At 41.7% G+C, this 22887-nt stretch overlaps 1 protein-coding gene across 1 annotated transcript in view; it reads left to right on the forward strand.

Moving 5' to 3' along the window:
• Nucleotides 1–22887, forward strand: part of OXSR1 (oxidative stress responsive kinase 1) — an 85715-nt gene that overhangs the window by 53644 nt on the left and 9184 nt on the right. Inside the window, exons 5-11 of the mRNA XM_083880964.1 lie at nucleotides 432–487; nucleotides 9545–9654; nucleotides 13062–13163; nucleotides 15811–15944; nucleotides 17751–17799; nucleotides 20347–20412; nucleotides 20654–20776. Of these exons, the coding sequence (XP_083737090.1) occupies nucleotides 432–487; nucleotides 9545–9654; nucleotides 13062–13163; nucleotides 15811–15944; nucleotides 17751–17799; nucleotides 20347–20412; nucleotides 20654–20776 (640 nt within the window). The remainder of the gene's footprint in view (nucleotides 1–431; nucleotides 488–9544; nucleotides 9655–13061; nucleotides 13164–15810; nucleotides 15945–17750; nucleotides 17800–20346; nucleotides 20413–20653; nucleotides 20777–22887) is intronic.

Consider the following 22887-nt stretch of genomic DNA (forward strand, 5'->3'; position numbering starts at 1 on the left):
AAACTGTTTTCCTGAGGAAGCACAGGAACTTCTCCAGGGCTGGAGAGCAGTGAGATGTGGGGCTGGGGGAGAACCAGACTCACCCACTGTCTCTTGAAGCCTCTCTCCTAGAGGGCTACACGAGTATCTGACCAGTGCTATGTTCACTTTTCACCTTTTCAGTTCATTCTAAGAACCTAGGACAAACCACTTCCCTTGTATTTTAATCTTCTGCAGGGTTTTAAGTTTTCTGTGTGTAGTACCTAAAATATAAATCATACTTAGTACCTGTCTACTGAAGTTACAATTAAGTCCCTATTTCTGCATGATTTGAGGCAAGAAATACTAATATAAGAAACAAAGTATAAGAGAGGATAACCTTTTAGTGTATTTTTGTTGGTTGAAGTAAAGATTTAATGACTTCCACTTATTGTTGCTTTGTCTTTCTGCAGGGATGTGAAAGCAGGAAATATTCTTCTTGGAGAAGATGGCTCAGTGCAAATTGCAGGTAACTTTCCTGGTAGCTTTGAGTAAACTTTAGGCATAACTGGATATCCAAAGAAACAGTTTAGTGATCAAGGAGAAACCTGCATAAAAATGTTGGCTTCAAAAAGCCCCACAGTTCATAAAACAAAGAAAAAAACCCAACAATCAACAAACCACAAACCAAAAGGAAAAGCCAACCGAGAGTTTATTACATCTTGTTATCTTAAAATACTATTACTTGGAATAAGGACAATCAGCAGATATAAATCATTTGATTGTGAAGCCCTCGGAATCAATAGATCAGATAAAGTTCTTGGCATGAGCTAGTCAGGTTTTTACATCAGCAAGTTTATGGGCTTGGAAGTGGAGTGCACAGACCTCACTGATTTATCATTGACGTGTGAGATGGTTTTCCACAGGTCTCTGGAGAAGGGTGGACAGATCCATCAGAAGGAAATGGCCATATCTGATGGTAAAAGTCATTTAAGGAAAGATCAGCCAGTCAAACTGCTCCTGTGGATGCTCCCGGCTCCACTTCAGTGGAGCTGGATGGCAGAGAGGGTGTTTAAGTGCCTGCCCTGGCCTAGCCCAAACTGGGGTGAGCTGGAAGTCTTGGAGGCAGTCATGCAAAGAAAAACTGTTAAGACAGTTGCTTTAGCTAATACAGATGTGCCTGGAGATGTCTGCTGCAGTCACTGCTCACGTGAGCTGCAGCAACAGAGCTGTGCTGGGAACAGTCCTGGGTGGGCATAGACCATGTGGAAAAGGGTATGGTGTGGAGTGTTTTGTCCCCTGATCCTCTTCTGATATTTTATTTCCTACACGTTCCTGCAGATTTCACTCTTCTTTCCAGAAATCAAGAATTATGCCCCATCCCTGGAAACATTTAAGGTTAAATGAGGCTCTGAGCAACCTGTTCTGGTTGAAGGTGTCCCTGCCCATGGCAGGGGTTGGACAAGATGACCATTAAAGGTCCCTTCCAACCCAAACTATTCTGTGTTTTTGATTATTATTATTGCAGACTATTAAGTAAGCCAAGATTTTTGGAGAGTACATTTAGAACCTGTGATACTTGATTTTCCTTCTCTTTCCAGCGTGCTGAGTACAAATTTTCTCCAATTCTTCTTTCCCTCAGTACTGTGTTCTTGCCGTGGATCTTGTAGTGCCTTTCCAGCCCTAGTGCCACCTCTAGCTGGGGAGCAGAGCTCGTGTCCCATCCTGCCAGCTTGGCAAACATCCCTGTACATGTGTAAAATTTTCAATCCCATGTTTAATTGGGAAGAGCCATATCTGTGTGTGACAAAGTCTCTTCTTTTGCCCTGTCCTGCTGGTAGAGTCACAGGATGAGGCAGTGACCATTGTGTGAGGGAAAAGTGCCTGTAGCATTGTTTATTCCTTTGGAATATCTGTGCCTGGCTTTGCATCTTGGAATGAAAGGTGTAGATTTTCCACCAGGAAATAGAACATGTTGCAATGCAGTTTTTTATAGGTAGCTCTCCTCTCTGCAGAGGACAATAAGTCCTTTTACAGGACATGGCACTTATTTCTGTTTAAAACCTGAAGTATCTGGTTTTTTTTCAAGTCTCCTGGTGCACTTAATGCCTGCTGTTATATTTCTAATGAGGTGTAAATAATTCAGTTATGTGGCAACTGATGGAAGATAGGGAGTGGCTTCTAAAATTCTCAAAGGAGCAACCTTTATACAGTGAAATCCTACATTTTTTTCCATAACGGGACCAAGATATAGCACGTTGGATTTGTAATTTCATGGAGCTTTTGATGCTGTTTTGGGAGAGGCTGCAAAAAGCTGTAACACTCTGAGTGTTTCAGCCAGCCTAGAGAGGGCTGCCTGAGTTTCTCTTCCACAAGGCTGTCAGGGCTTGGCTTTTTTGTATTAAGGCTCACTGGCAATAGGTACCTGTTCGTGTATTTTTTCTGCTGAACAATTTTTAGTTGATAAATAGATTTAAGGTTGACTGGTCTTAGCTCTGTGCATTTCAGAGGACTTACTTTGTCTGTGATTTCACATGTTCCCTAGACTGAACTGCTCATGGTTTATAAGTGCAACACTGAAATGATGAAATTCATCTCTCTGCATATCCTGCGAAAGCAGCGCTGTGAGATGTGCAAAGTTCCCTCTTTACAAATTCTTTCTTTGAACGTGCAGAAGGACCAACCCTGCCACCTTTCATCACCCACAGCAGGGCCACCAAACCAAGGTCAGAGGGTTCACTGCAGTGGCAGGAAGTACTTTATAGTTTTTTTGGAGGCAGCTGATGACTTGAAAGAAATGAAAATAAATGAATGAATAATAGAGAAGAGCCTGACCTGGTCATAACATGAGATTTTTGTATCTGTGGGAATTTCTGACACTTAAGCTTCCTTGCCTCCTGACCCAAGATGAAGTAGCAGAATTTCTGTGGCATTTTTTGAGGAGGAAAAAATGCTGGAAGCAAACCAAGCCCAATAAAATGAGATATGTTTCAGTGAGATCAAAGCACTTGCCTTTGACAATAATATTAATGCATATTATGAATAATTCTGTTGATTGTTGAGTGCTTCAATTATGAGCTGAATGACATCACTTCGTTCCCATGAAACAAACGGTTCTTAAGTTTCGCTGGAAAGTTACACCACGAGATAAAAAACAAAAGATTGATCAGCTGTGGAATGTAGCCTGAGGGTTGGAGTGAATGGGGCACCTCCCTGCAAGGAGCTAGTTTGGTATACATGAAAAATTTAAATCATGTAGCAGGAAAGAAAGACTTCCATTCTTTTATAATGACTCCTTCCTTTCTGCCACTCCTCTATCCAAACTGCCTGTGAACAGTTGTTTAGAAGGTCTTATTCAATCTTTGGCTTTTGTGACCTTGTGTTCCTGTGCATTTCCTACTGCTCAACACAATTCCTGTTCCTTATCCCAGATGAAATGTAATTCTCAAATATAAATGAGGAATGTACATCTCAATCTGGAAATCTTTTGAAGGGGGGGGGAGGAAGCAAAAGTGCATTTGAGATTTGAAGTGGTGGAAACCTCACTGCAGGACTGTACCTCCACAACGTGTCAGTGAATTTAATTACTTGGAACTGTCACTGTATGGAATTCATGGCAGTAACTTTGCTGCAGTATCACACAGTTCTAACTAGTGAAAATTAAAGCCTCTTCTGTGAATTTTGGGCTGTGCAATTCTGTTAAGGCTGAACAGAAAAAGCAACTTGATGAAGGTGTGTCAGACATTTCTCAGGTTCTCTTTGTAACCCTGAATTGGTGTTTGTGCATATGGGGAAAGCTACTGTGGGAGCACAGTGAGTTGAGGTGGCTGCAGGTAAAGAGATGGAAAGATCTGTGAGCTCGGGGGCATCTGCTGGAAGTGGGAATTCTAAAAATTCCTCTAATGTCTTGCACAAATTCCCAGCTTGAAACTCCTCCCCAACTCTTATTTTTACTCGTGACTCTATTTTTAACTGTGTCGCTCCTTTGGCTTTCAAAAAGTGCATCTGCTGAACCAAAGAGAAAATTGTCTTTATCAGATCCAGCTGACCAGCGAGACCCAAAGTGAGGCAGTTTGCTTCTATCTTAACATTTCTCTTTTTTGTCCCCAAGGGCACTGGCTTGGGCTTGTGGCTTGGCACCAAGTTTTCGGAGCCTGTTACAATTCAGAGTGTCGCTTTCTCATTTGAAGTTTGGATTAATCTGTCCTCTGGAGAGAGCAGGGCTCTTTCCCAGATACCATTGTTCTGGGCTGTGCTGACAGTGGTTGCAATGTAAATGGAGATAGCCACGTTCTTTTGTGTTCCAGTCTCTCCATGGCAATTACTTCATTTCTTTTAATCAGAGCATAAAACCTCTTTGCCCTGGCATTTATCAGCTCCCTGGAGTCTAAAAGTGCACAGATAAAAACACTCCGTCAACATAAAACTCCATCGGCATCAGTATTGATGCATAAACCAGGAGATGGCTAAGCAAGGCTTTGCATTTGTCAGTTTATTTAATTATGCAGGACCTATAAATTACTCTGAAATGAAATGAACATCTTGATAGACTGGGAAGGGATGGGAGAGGCTGAGGAGAAACTCTCCCAGGGTGCATGAGGCTTGCTCAGTGTGAGCCACTCTCCAGCCATGGAGCATGCTACCGAGACTGAATGCAGACTACATTTTTCTTTCCCTCATTTGTCCACTGGGATATTAAATGATGCTGTCACCCACCCCTCTGAGATTGAATGTGATGATACAAATATCTGCTGAAGGCTGAGAAGCTCACATCCCTTCATGTGTGGATTTTTTGGTTGTGGATACAATAATACGATCTCTTCAGGATTTAAAACCAGAGAATTCTCATCGTGCCCTCCCGAGCAGTGCCCTCAGTGCCAGCCATGGCCTGGGCAGGCCGTGTTGCCAAGCAGTTGGAGTAGATTGAGATTTCACTAAGTCGTTCAGGACTTGCTAATTGATCCTGGGCAATTTGCCTAACCCCCTCTCTCTTTATCTATTTATAAAACGGGGATAGTTAAGGCCAGGCAAAACTTGTGTAACTGAATTTGTGTAACTTTCCACAAATCCATGCCAGCTTGTCACTGGTTCGCTGTGTTCCTGACTGCTCTTAATTCATTGCACTAAAATAGCGCTCTACATAAACATCGAGCTATGATGCAGGCAGTGTCATTCCCCACTTTCCCTTAGGAAACTCTAACTTTGGGAGATTAAATTGCCTGAACAAGGGGCAAGGCACAAATCTAACTAGGGAGGGGAGTGTTGATCGCAGGGCTCACTCAAGGAGCCTACGTTGTACCATGAACACTTGGGAGCCTCTTCTCCCTTTCAATAAAAAGGACCAAAACTATTTTTCTGTATGATTGGTGGAGAACTTTTAGGGCCTCTCCTGCAGCAGAGACTTGTGAAATAACTTTTTCTTTGTGTCACTTGCACACTCTGTGTTTCCTGAAGAGATGTTGCACCATTTGATTGTTGAAACCACTTGTGAACGTCTCCGAGGGCAGTGGGTGGCGTCACCCAGCCCAGGCTTTGTCATCCTGAAGTTACTTTGTGAAGTAGGAGCAAAAGTGTATTTACAGATCCAATACCACGGTGCATCCATCTAGACTTTAAAAGGAAAGAAGCCTTTGATTCTTGTTCTCCACTAATCTTCTTTTTATCTGGTGTCCTACCACCTGCTGCGTTCTCAGCACAAAATTGCTATTTATCACTGCCTTCCTCTTCTTGCTGCCAGGTTCATTCATCTTCAGTGCTCTAAAAGCTTTAAGGTTTGCAGGAAAGCACTGAGTACAACTGCAGATATTTTCTGATGGTGAACAGCTGAACAAGAAGGAAGGTGACCAGTGAAAAAAGCACCTAGTGCTGTCTTCTGAACTGCTTTTTGTTTAAAGACAATTCAAAGTGATTTTCAAGTCAAGATTGAATTATTCTGTTTTTCTGCCTTTGTTGAAGTAGAAAACTGCTTTAGGGTCTGATTCAAGCACACCAAATTCTGTAGAAACCCTTCTGATATCAGCAAGTTTTGGTCCTGGCTGTTTAGTGTGCATTCTTCCTTTCTTTCTCTTCTATGTAACTTGTAGTAGCTACATGCAGTAGCAGGTACTTGGGCTTTTTAGGATTGAGATAATGTTACAATATGAGAGGGCCAGAGACAGCTGATTTTTAACAGCTGACTTCTAGAATTGGATAAAACAATCTAGAATATAGTAGACTGAGAGACACACCTGCAGTGGTACCTGTTGTGATGTGGTCCTGCCAGAGCGTTCTTGTGTTGCTGAGTTGTTTGTGATGGGTCTTCCTTTTCAGCTTTTACATTTCCTGAGTGGCCAGAGTAGTTTTTAAGTTTGACAGTTTGGATACACTAGAATTGTTCCCTCACGGCATGCTGTTTCAAACACCACTCTGCAACTTCAGTGCCATTGTAGAGTGTCCTATAGGGTGTGTGGTTTGCAACACGTTTCTGCTGGAAGAGACAAAATTGGCCATATTTGGTGCAGAGCCTGCATCAGGAGAATTGACATTCTCATCTTGGATTGGTTTTGCTGTGATATGAGAGTCTGGAAATACATATCTTTATGTTTTGGGTTTTTTTTTTTTTTAAACAATCTTTGGTTTAAATTACTGAAACAGCTCCAACAGATGAATCTTTTCTACATTGCTTAAAAAAAAAAAAATAAAAATCACACCACTTCCATCCAGACAGCCTGGAGACTCTTATTTGCTATCAGATTGCTGGAAGTCTGCAGGTTTTGGGCTCCTTTAGGATGTGTGACAGTCGGTGGATCCCCAGCAGTGGTGGTTACTGGTACTGCAAGCCGGGTCCAAGCGTTTCCAATTCCTCCCTGTCTCTGGTGATTCAGTCCTTTCCAGTTATCACTGTAGAGAGCCAATATAAACTACGAGCTGCCAAGGAAGAGTACAAATGTGTAAACATTTCAGAGCTATCCTGAATTTCATGGGTTTTCCCATTTTCTAGAGTTAAATTCATTTGCAATAACCTCGTTCTGTTTTAACCTTTCTGAGGGCAGAGAAACTGAGGGGCAGATGGTCCCAACTGCTCAGAAGTAGGAATTGAATCCAAACTTGTGGTTGGGGGCTCTGTTTTATTGCTTTGCAGATATTTCCTGAGAGCAGGCACATTCTTATCTGAATAGCTGGGGCTTGGATAAAGTTAGTAAGATGACATTTGAGAAGATGGTCCCAAAGTCATTCCTTACAGGGGAGTAGCACAGGCTGTTTGAGCCTGTTTTAGCCCACTGGAAATGAGGGAAATTAATTGGGAAAACATTAAATAAATCAACCGTGTAATGAAATAAACTTTAATTCCATTTAAGCTTTCTTCAGATGGCAGATGTAGGGCCTGATTTCCATCTGGAATTTATAAACCCATGTTTGATGTGAGATGTGGTGAATACTGTGTGAAGGACTTGCATTTTTACTGCTGTAATGCTTTTGCTTTGAATGGCATTTCCTTTCCCCTCAAAATGACTGCATGGAAACTTGAGGTAAGATAATATGTGCAAGTTCAAATACAGCACATCACAATAAAATGCTGATGGCACTTGGACAAGTTTCTGTTACTATTATCTTATTTAAAAGAACTTCTAATTGCTCCAGTGTTTAGAACAATAGATCTTGGGAGACTTCCTGTAATGAGCAGTGAAAGGCAACTTTACTCTCAATCTTTGAGGGAGCTCCTGCAGTTTCTGAGAAAAGGAAAGATGGTGGATATTCACATAAAAGATCTCAGAGCAAAAATCGCTCTTGCAAAAAGTGGGTTTCCAGAAGGTTCAGATTGCAGTACTGGTGGGAAGGGTGATCCATCTATGTGTGTTAAAACTTCAAGCGTAGCAGGAAGCCAAGATGCCTTTGGGAATAGGAAAAGAACAGGACAGCACATCTGATAGAGCTGAATCCTAATGATAGGCTTTTGTTAGTGCTGGTTTTAGCCCTGTGATTTCTATGCAGCTTTCTTTAATGTCACCTTGCAGTTACCCATGTCTAGTATTTCAGTGAGCACTAAGTTCCTGTCCTAGAAATCTCTAGCTGAAGTGAGCTGGAAGCTTTCAGCATCTTCTGAGTGATAACTTCAGAGGTGTTTCTCAAATATTGAAATTCTAATGAGAAGTGACTCATTGCACTGCTGGTGTGATGCAGAGGGAACTTGGGACAGTCCTCATATGGATACCATGACTTAAAAAATGTTAGGAGGGACCTTATGTTGCAGTTAATTCTTCAATTTAGCATCCTTAAGCCATGGAGTAACTCTGGTTCCTCTGGCCACCAAAGCAAAGGCTTTAACATTTCGCATTGTCAACAGAGTTTCAAGGATTTTTGAACCAGTTGTGATCAATAATGTCCTGGTTTTATATTAAATAGACCTGAAATTTCAGAGATTTGCCCTCCAAGTCTGTCATCAATCTCAAAAATTTGAGATTTTGAGACATTTGAGATTGCTTGTACTGTGTTTTTTTAAAGTGTGTGTGTGTAGATAAAGTTATGGGGAATTGAGTTATATACTGAGTTATAGGCCCATTGCAGGCCTGTAATTCAGCAATACAGAAATAGTGTAGTTTGGAGCAGATTGGGAAGAAACACAGTTCTGTGTTAATGGTTTCCCTGTAATTTGGGTTTTTTCCCCTCCAAACAAAGTGCCATCCTCTCTTGAATGACTTGGTTGCCAGATCTTTTGTAATGCTCTTTTCTGAACAAACATACTTTATCCCATTACTATCCCTGTATGCTGCTGCTGCTTACAGCTTCTGTTTTCCATGCCATTCTTTATTGCATAAAACATGAGGTTACAGCACAGTTCTCACATAAAAAGAGTGATTTGTTCCCAGGAATGCAATTACCAGTGAGTGCAAAGGGCATCCATGAGCATCCTGGTTTGTAAAAGGTGTTTCAGGTGAGGTGATGCTGTGTAGGGTGTGAATCCCTGTCTGTGAGGGACTCCCAGCTCCCCTGGGATGCTTGGGCTGGTTTGTGGCATGTTCAGTATCATCAGGAACCAGTCTGAGGTCCTGTTAAAGCACTGAGCATTTCAGTCATGGAGATTTATCAAATAAAGCATATTCTGGTGATAAAAAATTCAGACTAAGGGGCTGATACCTCAGTTAGGACAGTTAAATGTTTTCAAGGCACTTTTTCTGCACCCAGCTTGATTGCTGTGGATGTCACGGGATGCTGCTTGAGAGTCAGTAGAGTTATGTGTGTGTGCAAATGTAAATACAGCTCTGGCTGGCAGGGCAGGTTTGTACAGCAGCAGGGCTGCTGGGGGAGTGTGAGCAGGCGCTAATGTGACCAGTGGGCTGTAATGGAAAGTGGAATTTTCCTCTCTGCCGTCCGGAGCTGAAAGCTCTGCTGTCCCCAGGAACTGAATGGCGAAGTGCTGAATGGCAGTTCATGTACCAGCACTCTTAGCTAACTGTTGATCATTCCTCCTTTATTAGGAAACCCCTCATGCATGACTGCATGGTCTGGTACTTAATAGGTGGCTGGGAATATGAGGGGAAAGAAGGGACAGCCCTTCAGTTTGCTCAGGATGTGTTCTTAATAAATTCTGCTTTTGTTTTCTTTTCAGACTTTGGTGTTAGCGCGTTCCTGGCCACTGGTGGTGACATTACCAGGAATAAAGTCAGGAAAACCTTTGTGGGCACACCTTGCTGGATGGCACCAGAAGTTATGGAACAGGTGAATTGTTTTTCCAAGTGTCCTCTGAGCTGATCTGCACCTGGAATTCTCTGTTACCAGCAATGACTATATTTATTTCTAACTAATAATTTGACATCCTGAAGAGTTTTCTTAAAACCACAGGATTTTCTTTGACTTGCATATTGCAGCCAGACTCCTACTGGGAAATGTTAAGTGTTCAGTAGATTTTTGCCCCATTGCTTCTCTTTGGGCACCTCTTTAAGGTGAGGATGAGACAACTCAGTTGTTGCATAAAGAAGATTAACCTGCCCCTCCCTTTTGCATGAATGTGAGGTACGATATAAATAGCTTCACACGTGGTAAATATGCACATACACAGCTTAGTAACGTGCTCTTCTGCATCTGCAAGCATAAGAATTTGGGGTAGTTAGTTGTGACATGTCAGAGTGGGGAGTTAATTCAGTATATTAACATGCATTTGACTTCATTCAGATTTTTAACTTCTCTTGGTTTGTGAGTATCTAAATGCTGAGGAATGCTTGCATCTCCTCCTTCTTCCTCTGCTCTTTTGGCTCACTAAAAGATGTCATACTTCTTCTCCTTGTGTGGAGAAATGTCACTTTTTGTCCTCCACTGCTTCTAGACTGTAGAAGCTTTGCCTGTGTGACTTCTGATGAAGGACACCTGGAAACTTTGTTTAATGTAAAATTGCTGCCCATTTCTGAGCAAGATCCGCAGAGAAAAATACCCCACAGTCTTCCCAAGGCATTTGCAGCAGCTATCAATGGCATTGATGTTCACTGCCATGAACGTTCTGAAAATTATCCCTTGTCCTCTTAAAATTGTTTGGCAGAAGCCTGGGTTTCTGACAGGTGTGCTAAGCAGAAATATAAGTGGCTATGAATGGGTTTCCATTTTTCTTCCCAAATTTCTTTAAACAAAAACATTTCAGGATCTTTTTAAATTAAAGTAAATCCACCTTGATACCCTTCTCCTTGCTATTGTTCCCAATAAAATACTTTGAAGCTTGGGAGAATCTTGAATAAGACCCCCATGTATATCTGTACCTGAAATCAATTGCAACTAAACACAAGTGCAATAAAGTGCATTTTTTTCCAATATCTAAAACTCCCTGAGGAATGGAGATAATTTTGGAGTAGCCTAAATACATTATTGATGAAAGGCTTGTTCAATGTTTGGCCTTTTCAGTGGCTCCCCATGGTGGCACCAAGGGGCTGCTGCATCCCAGCGCTGCTGCAGCCTCCTCAGAGTGCAGGTCTAACAGGGCAAAATAAAGCCACACTTCCCAAGTCAGGGATGTCTTTGCCAACTTGATTCTGAACTGCTCCACTGACATATTCTTCAGGATTTTTTTATTTAATGCTGAGTTAAAATAAATAAAAATAGAGTATCTGGTGTTTCTGGAGGTAAATCAGAGCTGTCCCTTTCTTTTCCATCCTGTATGTCGTGCCCAGGGCTCAACAGCCTGGCCAGGAGCTAATGATGCTGGTCCAGGCTCTTTGCAGCTGCAATCCTCAGCAAAAAGGAAAAATTACCTTAAGGAGGGCGCTAAAAATGGACAATAAAGATTTCAGTGACAAAGTGAGGAGTGGTTCCTCACAAACGTGTTTCCAAAGGAGGTAAATTATTTACGGAGTGCAGTACCTCCACCAAGGCTGTGCACATCTAGCCAGTTGTAAATATCATGTTAAAGCAGTATTTGGGATGCTGGTGATGCTGGAGTAAAATCCTTCACTGTCCCTTAGATGATCTTGCTGCCTTCCAGCAGGTGTCACTCTGAGCCACTGGATCCAGCCGGGAAGAGGGACAGAGGGCTTGCTCTAGGTTGGCATTTCACGTGTAGATATTATCAACCCAATTCCATCTGGTTTGCTTCAGCACCATTAAATTCCTTCAGAATGTTAATATTTGATTGCTAGAAATTGTCCTTTAATGTATGGTCACTTGACAGATTTATGGCAAAAAAAAGCAGTTGATGAGAAAAATGGATGTTGTTGATATAAACTAACTGCAGGGTGGTGACTAATGCATTGGACAGATGTCAAGATGAACTGCTGCAGACAGTTTTGAGCTTTACAGCTTTCACTTGCAAGCAGGATTATGTGAAATAATGAAAAAACTCTTGCACTAAACACTTAAAATCTTGTCAGGAAATGGAGAATTGTACAGTGTATTGGTGTGCTGCAAGAGTAACTGGAAGATGGAGCTAAGAAATGCCCAAAAGTTATTCTCAAAACCTAAAAATAGTGTGAGAAGACAAAAAACCACCCTTACGGTGTATTTCTTCTTGTCCTGTGCTCTTTTAAATGTTACTAGATATCTGTGCTTGTTTATTTAACTGACTTGAAATCTGTTCAAAGTCATGGCATCCATTAACTGAGGCACTTCAAGAAACATTTCAGACTTTTAGGGCTCGTGAAAGTTGTGCTTACAGGGTGGAAGAAATCAGTGCAAGATATAAATTCCTGTCTCTATAACAAGTTTCATTCCAACACTAGTATTACATTACAAATAGTGCAGGAGGGGTTTTTGTTAGTTTGCCAAGATTCAAGATCATCTTTAAGGTAGCTTGGGGAATGCTTTTTGGCTGCATCACAAGGAGTGTCTTTCTGAAGCTTGTTAGGTTAGCTGAGCACAGTACTCCTGTTAGCTCTGCGTTGATTCAATTTTCATTTTTCCACAGTGTAGCAAGAAGAAACACAAACCATCCCAAGCAACCAAAATGCTTTGATTTTTGAAGCTGCTCTTGAAGTTAGTACATAATGTCTGTCCCCTGCAGCGGAGAAAGCAAGTGCCAAAATATTACCTAATGATAATGAGGAAGTAACCGCTTTGGCATATGAAATATTTTTTCCTGTGCAGGAGGGGAAGTAAACGCTATAAATTTTCCTGAACAAGCCTGTGTTTAATGTCAAGTGCAGAAGCTACTGTTAATTAATGGAGGGAAACATTAGTCTGCAGGCAGGAATGAGGGGCTTTTACTGGGCTGGTTTGTCATGAAGTTCCAGGATGGAGCATATTTACAGTCAGGTTGATTAAGTGCTTGACTAAAAGTGTAGTGAAGCGGGTGTCCCAAGGGGTAGCAGTCCATCCATTAACTATGAGAGTTTTATTGCACAGTAATGACTCTCTGTGTCTGTGTGCAAAAGTCAGAGCCTGGGTAGCCCAGTTCCCCTTTATGTTCTGCAGTGGAGTTTATGGCAGAGCAGTCCTGGTTGTACAGTGCACAACCATGATTTTCACAGACTGTGACTTCTAAAACACTTCCTTGAAGGTATGAGGAGCTGGCGGGGAGAAAAGGGAGAAAGTATAGTTTCCATCTCTAGTGCTGGTCTTTCCAAACTTGTGGGGAAAGGGTGTGTGAAAGAGATGGTAGTGTAGGACAGCAAGAGGCACATGATAACATACTCTAATTTATTTTTCAGGTCAGAGGATATGATTTCAAGGCAGACATTTGGAGCTTTGGGATCACTGCTATTGAACTGGCCACGGGAGCAGCTCCTTACCATAAATACCCACCCATGAAGGTGAGCAGACCTCCAGATATTTGTGGAAGATAAGGGATCAGTGTGTTCTGTGGGTGTTTCCAAGAATTTGGCCAGCATGTCACACAGAGGAGTTTGTCCTCTCAACTTAGCATGTTGCCTAGAAGAGTTTGTCCTTTCAACCTGCACTTGTGGATCATGATGTTCTTGGATGTATCTTGAGTCACCTTTTAAAAATACGCCACTTCATCAGCATTATCTGAAACTGCAGTTTTTATTTAGATCCTGACTCTCACCATTCTTAAGTGAAAGTGCTGTGTGTTTTAAGCCTCTGAAGTCAAGAGATGTTTTTATGGTTATAAATAATGATCCAGAATACCTTATGAGCACCCAGTGACACTTGGCTGGCCATCCTTTCCCTTGCATTGATAATCCTTCTTAATGCCTCTCAGACATTCTCTTGATACCTCTTCCGTTACCAGTTATCCAGAAGAATATTTAATTTTGTTTAACACTGATAATACTGTCAATCACTGATCTAGTTCAATGTGCCACATCAGTATGAAACTGGTATTGGCAACAATAGTATTTTATTAAGGTTGAAATGAAAGAAATGTTCTTATTTAAACCTTGACACATCAGAATTCTTTTTCAAATATCTTGAACCTTAGGTCACTTTATAAGTTTGATTAATGCTCCATTTCCTGACTCTTGACTCATGCTGCTCTCTCAGGGGGAGGGTACATCTCAAAGTTAAGAGTTGAAACCCATTAGTTGAGGTCTGAAGCATCCTGTCCTTCTGTGAGCTTTGAGATTTTTCCTTATCTCCTTTGTGATATCTGATGAGGGCTTGTCTCGATCACAGAACTTTTAAGCCCCTTTGGCCCACCCTCTTGAAGGCCACTTTAGTTCTCCTCCTGGGATGTGTGGTCCTTTGGATCAGGATGAGAATGTGGAGAGCCTGTCCTGCCCCCAAGGCTCATGGTTAGAGCAGTGACCTGGGATATGAGGCCTGTGGGTGTCAAGTCCCTCTGTTGTTGGCATTGAGAGAGTGATGTTTTACACAGGCAGGTAGTGATAGGACAAAGGGGAGTGGCTGTAAACAAAAAGAGGAGAGATTTAAATTAGACGTGAGTAAGGAATTCTTTACTGAGGGTGGTGAGGTACTGGAACTTGTTACCCGGAGAAGCTGTGGATGCCCCATCCCTGGAGGTGTTCAAGGCTAGGCTGGGTGGGAATTGGAGCAACCTGGGCTAGTGGAAGAGGTGTCCCCGTGCATGGCAGGAGGATTGGAATTAAATGAGCTTTCAGGTCCCTTCCAACCCAAACCAGTCAATGACGCTGTGGGTAAGCTCCCATTTTCTAAGTCTTAACTGCTGAAGGGCTGTGGGAATTGGGTGTCACTTCTTCAGGGCCTGGGTGCATCCTCTCCCACACCACAATTACAGTGGCACTTGGAAATCCAGCTACTCCTAACTGAGAACAGGCACATCCATGCCAAATGGATGGACTTTGCACAGGTTTAACTCTTGTAGAACAGAATTACTTTGAAGAATTGTCATCTACATCCAGGGACTGTTGAGAGGCTGAGTAGTTCAGAAATGTCATTAAATCTCCTACAATATCAGCAGCTGTGGCAGAACAAGAGCAGTTCAGGGGAAAGTGCTGCTGATTTAGATGCTGCTGGTTTCACTGATAGTTCCTTCTGGGCTCTGATTATTGGTAACATTTTGCAGCAGCTTCTACAAGTTTTACTTCTGTTTATTGTGATTTGAATGCACGGGATACAGCTTTGAATACCAACATCAGCTATTTAGTATCAACAGCACATACTTAATGGTGTCATATGCTAGATAGAATTGAGTCCCCAGTTCTGTGAGGTTTGGGTTCCAGTCATGCAGCCTGCAAGAAGACTTCTCAGTTTTATTTATTGAATGTAATTGTATTGCACTGTGCATTAATTTTGTTATGCAGCAAAATTACTCATGCATTAAGTGACTCTTCAGGGAGTGGGGAAGAAAGCAGGGAATTCTGTCATGGGCTGTATAATTTCAGCTAGATTGATGGGCTTTTGCTGCCCTAAGCAATATAGCTGTTGAAAGCTATTTAAATGTGCTATGTGCTGTTTCCTTTTCTAAAAATAGATATTCATCTGTATGTAGGTGACAAGTGGAAATGGAAATGAGTAATTTTCTTCCTTTCCTTCAGAATATTGAAGTGATGTGAGGGAAAGAACCAGTTTGGCTTGATGGGTGCTTATGTGAGGAATGTCTTCACCTGCTGTCACATTGGTACATGGAAGTGAACTCATGTATTTTTTTATGTTGCCTCTCTGCCTTTAATTTGATTTCTAGCTAAGAAACACCTCAGGGAAGTACATTGATTCAAAACCCTTGAACAACTGCTCATCTCAAATGAAGAAAACTGGTAGAAGTTCTGCTCTGCTTGCACTTTTAATCCCACAAAATAGATTTGAAAACACATTCCAGCCTTGTGTTTGGCCCATAGACTGCAGTGTGGGCCAAGAGATGGGATGGAAAGCAGTAACTTAAATTGTGCATCTTTGTTGTTAACACATTGTTGACTCAGATGCTTGATGAAAGTGCTTGTCTAAAATACATTTTCCCCAAGATCTGTCTCTAACAAAGCCCAAGGAAAATCTCATTGCCAATAGCAATAATTATTTCAGGTTTTAATGCTGACACTACAAAACGATCCTCCATCTTTGGAAACCGGTGTGCAAGATAAGGAGATGCTGAAGAAATATGGGAAATCATTTAGGAAGATGATTTCATCGTGCCTACAGAAAGACCCTGAAAAAAGGTAAGAATGGATCACACTAAAATAAATTAAACAAGCAAACAAAAGAAACCCCCAAGCTCACAAACATCATGTTCTCTGTTTTCTGAAGTTGATATACTCTCTGCCCCTCCAGCCTTTCAGTCACAAGGAACACAGCAATCTTGCTGTGTGGCAACAAATTCTCTTGGCTGTCCTTATTTTTATGGATAAATGTCTGGCACTATGCCTGGCCAGGACACACATTTTCCATTTGGGTTAATGAGAGTGCATCCCAGTCCACTGCCTGGGGAGGGCCATTCTCCCTTGGCCACCTCCAGCAGGTGACTTCAGTTCATGTTCCCAGTCAAAACTGGGTTCCCAGTCAAAACTGCTTTGTGTTTACAAATCAGAGATGACAGGTTGGGCAATATGTGTTTACTTGCAAAACTACATAAATAAACTTTTAAAAATTTGCCAGTGCAGAGAATGCTTTCAGTGTCGCTTTGACTTGTTTAATTATATGTAATATTTGGTTTGGATGGGAAATCAGGAAAAACACTGGCAAATTTTACCAACATGTTTTCATCAATACAGATTGCTTAAGTGACCTGATGACACTTTCAGCCTTCCTTGAACAGTATCTTGACTACTCAGTGACGTAGGAAATATTACCAAGGGGATAGTGTGTGTGCCATGCCATTTTTAATACCTCTTAGGTTGTTTTTTTTTTTCCTCCCCAGTAAGCAGACTTAATTCTGGAAAGGAAAAAGTGCTTTCATAAAATAATAATAATGAAGACATTTTTCAGTTCCCTCTTGTGTCAGATCCAGGAACACAGGCTTCTCACGCACTGTGCAATGAGTCTCTCTCTTCTAACAAGCATTGCACTTGAAATGCTTAATGAATCCAGTGGAGTGCTTGATAAAAGTTGATAGCTGGGGTTTTTTTTCCCAGCATGACATTTTTTCACCTTTCTAAAGCATATCCTATCCTTGCAAGTTGGGATATGTGCTGATCAGATTATACATAATCACTGAGTTGTGGCACACCCGTTCTCTCTCCTCAAGCACTTCTGGCAGCCACTGGCATCGAAGCAGGAGGCTGGCATTTTGCATGAGAAGAGAATTTAGTGCTTTTTCATTATTTTAGGGGCTTCCTTGCTCTAAGATGGATGCCTTTTGTGATTAAATAAACCCTGTGATGAATGGCCTTTGCAAGTCACTGATTAAACTCTGTTATATTTAAGCACTGTTTGCAGTGTGGAAATGCTGTAAGCTGCTACTTTCTCATATAGGCTTGAGTCTTTAGCAAATTCCTCCTAAACCGACTAAAGGATGTCTTTGACTTTCCAGTATTTATTTTGAATTCTGACTTAAAGAGGAAAAGAGTTTCTTTTTGTTCATTTTCTTTAGACCAAAGTTGATCATCCCACTTGTGTTTAATAGAATTACACATACTTAATCACATATCTCTGAAATAACTGTTACTTGCACAGGGTGAGTACTACACTCCAGTGATGATTTTGTGATTTCCATTTTGAGCAAATTCTTTCTGTGATCCCATTGTTATCTAAGTGTCTCAAGTTCAGCAGCAAAATGGGAGCAAGTTCTCCCCACCACTCTGAAGTTATTCATTGCTTTTGAACAGAATAGGCCTTGTTCAGAATGCACTGAGTAATTTAAAAGATTGCTGGTGTAAAATTTACTTGGAATACATTGATTTTAGGGGAATTATACAGGAGAAGCTGATGCCCTCACGAGATGCCAACAAGCCGCAGCAGCCTGGAAGACCGTTGGCTTGAAAGGGAGCATTTATAATTGTCTTTTCTACATCTGTTTTTATTGACAGACCAACAGCAGCAGAACTCCTAAGACACAAATTTTTCACAAAAGCAAAGGTAAGAAAACACTTCCTAAACTGATTTGTGCAGAGGCTGTGGAAAGGACTTTTCAGAAGCACGATAGGTGTGGGTGACAGCTTTACTGGCAGGAGTGTGGGCTCTTTCACTTGGAGCCAGCAGAGCTGAGTGAGTTGAATGGGTCATTGTGAAGGAGCAGAATAAAATCCCCCTTCTGTATCTCCTGTGTATGCTGTTGTTAACAGAAATTATCTAGGAATTCTTGAGCATTTAAATGTCTTTCAGTGCCTTTTGGATTTGTTCTTCCTTTGTAATGGTGCCATTCTGGCTCCCTGTCCAACCATAAAGGTCTCACTGTGCAGCAAGTGTAACTTAGATTTTAGTAAGCTCTATAATCAATCTGTGTGCAAGGGATTGAATGGGGGCCACTGTGCAAGAGCTACCTAAAGATATTTCACCCCGTGTTGTCTTATGGAAGGTGAAGATCCTGTGATACAAAACAATGGGAAACTCCCATTTCTAGCCTTGGAGTGAACTGCCAGTGAGCATTATGTAATTACTGCCTGGAGATTAGTGCATATGCAACGTGCAAGGTCTTACTGCAGGAGACAGACAGCAGTGACACAGGGCAGGATTTGCATTTCCATGGGCAATGTATTCTGTTTGCTTTTTTTTTGTGTGTGTGATCAAAGTACACTGGATTTATGGCAGAATACAGATTAAACTGTCAAAAAGAGACAGCATACTTGGCATAGCACAGCAGCATCACCGATTAATCAGAGTAGTTTTCAACTCCCAGATTAAGATGCTTACATAGGATTGTCCACACCAGGTATCTGTACAGGAGCTGGATGCCCTGTTAAAGGTGACAGGAATCTTAACAAGTGCGACTCAGGGGCAGTTGCACTTCTCTTCATGAGGAGAAGCACAAGGGCAAGTGCTGATCTCTTTGGTGACCAGTGACAGGACCCGAGGGAATGGCCTGAGGCTGTGTCAGGGGATATTTAGTTTGGATATTAGGGAAAGGTTCTTTCCCTAGAGAGTGGTGAGCACTGAACAGGCTCCTCAGGAAATGGTCATGGGCTCAAGGCTGCCAGAGCTCCAGGAACATTTGGACAACACTCTCAGATGGGATTGTTGAGGTGGTCTGTGCAGGGCCAGGAGCTCTGACTCAGGGTGTTGTGTGATTTGATAATTGTATGAACCAGGGAACTCTGGAGGGTGATCCAGTTGATGAAATGCAGACATTTGCTTTAGGGCAAGTTTAATTGATGTCTGGGCTCTTGACAGTATTAACTGGGGCTCCACTGTCCATAGTGGGATTTTAGGCAGCTGATTAGTCTGCATCTGTATGCTGGATGCACATATATTGGTGTCCAAAGTGACAAGATGGTTTACACATTGCTGACCTTTCTCCATTTGGTTCTGCAAGTTCTGGTTCATGTTACACTTCATTGTGTGTTAAATCTCCTTCATGCTTTCATTAAGCTGCTGGAGACATATTAGCATAGGTGGTGATAGAAAATTAACATTATTGTAAATGAGGCAATGCTTAACCCAGCATCTGAAATGGAAACGTGTGCTAGTTCACACTTGGGGTTAAATTACTGTCACACATCAGCCACTGCCAAACTGACAGCTGGACCTTGAGGGCTGAAGAGTGCAGCTTCTACAAACATCTATATTGAGTCATATATTTAAATACCATCTAGGTTATGTGAAAGTATGGTTTGATAATGCTGGGAGCCACTTATCAGGAATGACAGAGTGTGTCTTGAGACTCTTCATCCTGGGGGAGTTCTGGGAGCTCTGCGTGGGCAGGGACAGCAGAGCTTTCCAATTGCTCTGGTGTGGAATATCCAGCCAAATTACAGGGCTGGACTGTCCTGCTTCCTCTGCTGCCACAAGTTTGGCCCCACAGTTCAGCAGTGAGAAAATTGTATTCTCAGGAGCCCACATTGGCCAGTCTGGAGCAGCCTGCTGAACTGGAAATTTAATACAATGAAGCATCATAACAGTTCCCCAATATTCAGTCTGTCTCTGCATTTACTTCCTCTCTAAACATAAATGCTGTACATTTTTTCAGCCACTTTAAATCTTGCTGCCCCAATTTCTGTTTACTCCAGCATTGAAGGATTCCTGCATCCCAGCCTGTCTGATATCTGAGGTTTGCCTTTGGCAGTTGGACAGGCATAAATTCAGGAGTAAGATAAAGCAAAGGGGTTGGATCCAGGTGGTCTAGTATCTGCAAGTGGAAGAATGCCAAGTGCCTCAGCAGGGTACCAGATACTGCAGTATAATATGGATATTTCCAAATAAATCAGAATAATATCCAGCTCCTCAGTTGTTAATTCCATGTCACTTTGCATAAGGAGAGTGTCACTGTTAACTGTAAAGGTATTTAGGATGAAACATCACATACTGCAGCCCAAAGCAGAGGAGTGGTTAATATCCTTGGGGGAATAGGGATGAAACATGTAAACCAATTTCTGCTAGAAACAGCTTAACAGTTACTTTATCAGAGACAGTGAAGGCATCAAAGGACATTTTCAGCAATGTAAATGTTTGGTATTTTTTTCTTTGCAGAATAAAGAGTTTTTACAAGAGAAGATGTTGCAGAGAGCACCAACAATCACTGAAAGATCCAAAAAGGTACTGAAAACCTCCTGGGCTCTTGCTGGTACAGTTGTACTATTTTTTGTGCTTGTATTCACATTTTTAATGATAACTACTGCAATACAGCTTTTCCTAGGTAGAGCTGTTCATTTCAATAAAATATTCAAACAGCATGGCAGGTGATGGAACCTGAAGATGTTCTGGTGCTATTTCTTCTAAAATCAACTGTAGAAACTGTTTACTTGGGATGTAAGTTCTGTGTCCTTGTGCTGAGCAGGTCCGGAGGGTCCCAGGCTCCAGTGGGCGTCTTCACAAGACTGAAGATGGTGGCTGGGAATGGAGTGATGATGAGCTTGATGAAGAAAGTGAGGAAGGCAGAGCAGCAATTTCACAGCTCAGGGTGGGTCCTCAAACTCCACTGTCTCTGTTTTGCTTTCCAGTTGTGGTAGGTCTAAAAATATTTGGGGAGCACATGGCCTTAAGCATGAAACACAGCAAGCTGTAATCCCTTCCCTCGAGTTGGGAGCTGAAGCACAGAAAGCAGACTGAAGGTTGAAGAAATTGTATTGATCTTTTCTGTCATTGTGGTGGGGCACAGCTGGTCTCATTCAGGGATGTTCAGCATAATTGGAAATGTTAATTCAGACAGCCTGCTGCCAGCTCAGCATACTAATTCAGTGCAGCTAGGATATTCCCTTTAAGGGTGCTGACTGCTTGAGATGCTTTCTTCTGGAAGTGTCAGGAGAGGTTTTATCCTACTGCCCTCTCCAGGATGGAGCTGAAATCAATAGGTCCTGTTCTTATGGCAGATTCCTGAAACATACAAGGCCTGGTTCTGCCCCCCCAGTTACACTGAAATCAATTAATCCTGCCAGAAAACCTCACAGCATCCCTCAAGTCACAGGAGTGATTAATCTTGTGCTTGAAAATCCTCAAGAAAACATCACTTTCCCCTCTCACAACACATGTACAAATCCTCTAACAACTCAGAGGAGTAATGTATAATGATCAGCTGAAAGATTACAATGAATTCTCAGGTTGTTTTCCCCCAGAAGTCACCTGTGTGTGTTTTGCCTATAATGGTTTGCCTGGTCCCTTTTCACTACAGCAGGTGGCTGGAAGTGGACTCTGTGTTTTAATCATCCTGTAATTGAATTAGTGAGACAGTGAGGGATTTTTAGAGAAAGCTTTTCAGTATGAAAGGGAAAAAAGCAGCATTGGTTTGAAGCATTTATCCCTTTACAGCTTCTCTCATTTCTCTTTCATTAGTCTTGGCTTCTGTTGCTGTTATGAATAGACACTTAAATATTAAATATAAGATTTTGCATCTTATCAGCATCTTTTGAAATGCTTGGGTTTTTAAAAGCCACTTGATACAGTAAATGCATTATTTGTGACAGCAACTCTTGTGACTTCTTAAAGAGCTTATTGTGTCCAGCTTCGTATTATACGTGAACAAGGAAAATCTCTTGGTACCAGGTGGCTACTACTGAAATTCTTTGATGCTTTATAAGCTGAATTCTTCTAAATTCCTTTTGTAGTCTAGAATACGATCAAATTTTAGGAGGCAATATTCTAAAAGACCCTAATTCTGTTCCAGAGATTATTTAAAACTTGTTGTATCTTGTCTGAAAGCCCAGGGTACCATGGCTTAACACTATTTACTGTGTTTTGAACAGTAGTTACTTGTTTCATTCCTCTTAGGCAGGAAAAAACAGATTGACACACGTGTTTACAAGCTCCTTTCCAAGGCAGTTTTTTCTTGATGCTTTGATATATTTTCCTTGTACTGCTGCCTGTCCTGATCACTTTCATTTGGGCTGTGCTTAGCCCTTACTTGTAGGTCTCCATTCAGCAAACCTTTAGGATGGATGTTGGAGCAGTAGGTCTTAATTCAGTTACCTCCCAGCAGATGTGTATTATCATTTTGGAGGCAGCCCATGTGTACCACAGCACTCTGGGGCACCTGTATGCTTCAGGATGTCAGGAAGGGCACTGCAGCACCTCAGACCTCACTACATTTCTGCCTGGGCACTTGCATTTGATTCCTTTTCAAGCAGTCCAAAGACTTGTATGCAAACTGCCAATTTTTGCCATGAATACGGTGGTGTTATTGAGGATTAGTGTTTATCTTGCGTTTTTGGTCGTATTTCAAACACTTGGTATAAATTCTACCTGTCTGTAAATCCCTCTGCAATTTTAACCAAGTTGTTGGATAGAATAACTTGTGTTAACTAGGTGGCACCTTTTTTTTTTTTTCCCTGCCCATTGCAGTGGAGGTGGAGTAGAGGATTTTTAAAGGTCCTTTCCAACCCAAAACATTTTGTTGTTCTGTGATTCCATCTGTACCTGCATTTTACTGCTGTCAGCCAGAAAGTAAAAGGAGGCCCTGTGAATTGACTTAATGTGCCAAAATACTGAAATATTAACCTGCATAAAATCATCTACATAAATGAAAAGTGATGGATTTTTTTACTTGTTTCCACTTTACAGAAAAAATAGGGTGAATTT

Source organism: Zosterops lateralis (genome assembly GCF_965231275.1).
Source record: "Zosterops lateralis genome assembly, chromosome: 1".
Taxonomy (NCBI): domain Eukaryota; kingdom Metazoa; phylum Chordata; class Aves; order Passeriformes; family Zosteropidae; genus Zosterops; species Zosterops lateralis.